The 3182-nt window shown below is 35.5% G+C and overlaps 1 protein-coding gene across 1 annotated transcript in view; it reads left to right on the plus strand.

Moving 5' to 3' along the window:
- Positions 1 to 3182, plus strand: part of LOC106874947 (ribosome biogenesis protein bop1-B) — a 51632-nt gene that overhangs the window by 10291 nt on the left and 38159 nt on the right. The window contains exon 6 of the mRNA XM_014922866.2: positions 299 to 416. Within this exon, the coding sequence (XP_014778352.1) occupies positions 299 to 416 (118 nt within the window). The remainder of the gene's footprint in view (positions 1 to 298; positions 417 to 3182) is intronic.

Genomic DNA, 3182 nt, shown 5'->3' on the forward strand with positions numbered 1-3182 from the left:
AGAAATTGATTGTTATTACCTTCAGACTAAGATTGTACTTAATGCATGATTCTTTGAAATTTGTCATTTAAGTGAATTTAAAATCTCAGAGCTGGAAAACCACCAGTTTGCTCTTTCATTTTAATTTGGTTCAGTGTTCTGCTGTCTACTAAGAAATCATAGAGATCATAACACAGTTGGTATGCTAAACAGTGTGAAAGAAGAGAAAAACAAGCAGAAAACTAACTGGTTAATGTTGGACCAGGATACAAAGGTTTTATGTCTATACTTCATTTATTGCTTGAAACTTGTCTTTCAGGAGAACTGTGAGTAATAAACTAACTGGTCAGAAAGTTGTTCTTAGTGATGCTGACATAGGAATTATCAAAAGACTACAGCGAGGCAAACACCCCAACAAAGAAGTGGATCCTTTTGCTGTAAGTACTTCTAGAACTTGTTTCAAATTGTGCTATAATACATTGAGACTTCAACTTCACTGATTGTTAAGTTTTGTACTTACATGAATAAGTTTCATCATCATTTCACACCCATTATCCATGCACATCTAATGACACAACAAGGCAAAAGAAATTAACAAGAGGCAAGTGAAATTAGCATACACGTGTGCTTCAAACATTCACTTTAGTTAAGATATATATTTGGATAATAAAAATAAGAAATTTGTTAATTATGGTAATTATGGGATTTTTTTTTAACTGCTGTGGACTAAACAGATATTGATACAAGCAACATGTCTTAAAAAGAAAGAAAAGTAAAACAAACTGAAAAGTGTATTATTACCATTTCGTAAACTTGCAGTATTTATTATACTATACATAATAAAACATAGCACTCTGTAAATAGGTATAAATGATAGACTTGTGATGTTTTGGCACTGTCCTTCTGAAGGTTTCTCTGTTTCGCTATTTGCTTTTTTACGGATCACCAAGCTTCACTGACAGTTGACATGAGTTTGCTTCGATATGGCAAGAAAAGTGTCTGACACCTTATAATCTTCAGAGCCATTGAAAGTGTTTGTGGCCCATGTTGACTTGAATCAATCTTACAATCTGCATGTGCTTGATGTAGCATCAGCATCATCTTGGATTGATTGGGTGTGGGTATTTTATTCAGAGTTTGAACTAACTTTTCTATATTCTTTGCTTTCAGTTGTTTGTGCAAGTGCATGTCATTAACTTGAACAAATCCGGTGATAGCACCGCCGATGATGACTGGCACATAACGCCTTTTCCACTGGGTGTCTCTCACCTCCAGCATCAAATGCACCATTTAATCACCAAGCACATAGATGGCAAATTTTGCATGTGAAAACATACTGAATCAGTTTGGAAGTTTTTCAATAGTACAGAGCAACTGTTCTAATCTATAAGAACCTTTAGGAGACCATTGATATTTCATTGTAAGCAAGGCATTTAGTAGTAGTGGTATTTTTCCAGATCTTTTAAATGCAAACTCTGGGATAAGATTGATCTTGGTATCATTGCTAACCTGGGTGAACACTGTGATATGTTCCCTAGATAAATGGTGGGTTTTTTTTTTGACGAACATATCTTGGTTTCTGAATGATAAGGTAGCTTGTCTGCTACTTTCATTCTGTTGCAAGGGCATTTGATATCCATTGATAATTAGGAGGATCTACACCAAATTTATCGAAGAAATAATGACGCACACTCCATATGTTCTTCAAATAATCCTGAATGCACTCAACACATTGCTCTTTGGAGATTGAAATGCGTTTGTTTGGAAATTTCAGTGATACCCCATACTCTTTTTTCCAACCTTTTGTTCAGCTTTTTGAAAAACAAAGCTTTTCCTCAGTTGGTGTGTTTGGATGTTGGCAAATCCTCCACTCCTCATAAAATTTTTCAGCCTGTAATAGGAAAAGAGTTTGTGGTAATCTCGCATGCAGCGATGTTCTAACATCCACAAACCATTCAAACAAAGCGTCTCTCTTACCTGGTGCTTTTGTTTTACAACCTCCTCCAGCAACTCTGAAACGTTTCTTTGGACTTTTTTCACCATTGCTGAGTTTGCTTTTCAGATATTTTTCAAAGCAGTGCTTGGCTACTTTAACAGTAGAATCAAATAGACAATCAGAGTTTTTGACACTGGCTAAATTCGAGTAAAACAAATGAACTGCTTTGGTGAGATATCCTTATTTCGGGGTGTCTGTGACATGACGTTTCCTTTTAGCATCCCAATGAGTTTTACCTTTCATTTGCTCTAATTCAGAATTATACTCCTTGCATTTGTTCACCACGATAGCAAGTGCTTGCTTTTCTTCTATAGAATAATTTCCATACATCACACTATGAAATACTTTTTTCTCTGACGTGATGTTATGAAAACACTTCAAAAAGAAATTACTTGAGTTGTGTTGATGTTGCTAAATCCTTATTCTGTAAAAAGCTTGTCCTGTAAGGATAAACAGTTTGTCATTGAAGTTCTTAGTTTGTGTGGAATTTGTGTTGGTGATTGGTAGAGAAATTGGAAATGAAGATTTGTTGACTACAGTGTGGAATAGCAGTACACTCATATGTATGTTACAGACTGGGGCAGTTGTCCAGCCTCAAGTCTTTATAAACTTTGGCTGGTTGTAAAGCATATTTTCTGACAGCAATTTCCTTGTTTTCTATATGTCCTGAAGCAGGTGTGTTGTATCTTGAAATGATTGATCTTCTTAAGATTGAAGGTTATCAATGCCCTAAAATGTTGATGGCTCACCCACATCAACATTGGCTACATATACTATGGATAAATATTTTTCTTCCATGCATTATGAAAACAAATAGAACATGCCAGGTTTTCTTCCCATTTCTGTCATCTGTTTTTTTTTTTTTAAGTCATGCTGATTCTCAATTTGTGTCAGTCAAAATAATAATGAATTCCTCAGAGTTTGTTGTTTTGTAGTAGTAACGGGAGTCAGTTTAATCGACTTTACCTTTCCCTTCAAACTACTGGCCTTGTGCCTAAGCATCGGGCAACATGCCTTGCAGCATAGAGTTATGACCCATTACGTTTTGAGTTCAATCCCACTGAGGTTAGCTTTACTTTTCATCCCTACAGGGTCGATAAAATAAAGCACCAGTAATATACTGGGCTACTTTAATCCACTTGTCCCTCCCCACAAATTGTTGGCTTTGTGTCTAAATAAGAAATCATTTATCAAAGGCTGTCACTTT

This window comes from Octopus bimaculoides, chromosome 1 (assembly GCF_001194135.2).
Source record: "Octopus bimaculoides isolate UCB-OBI-ISO-001 chromosome 1, ASM119413v2, whole genome shotgun sequence".
Taxonomy (NCBI): Eukaryota; Metazoa; Mollusca; class Cephalopoda; order Octopoda; family Octopodidae; genus Octopus; species Octopus bimaculoides.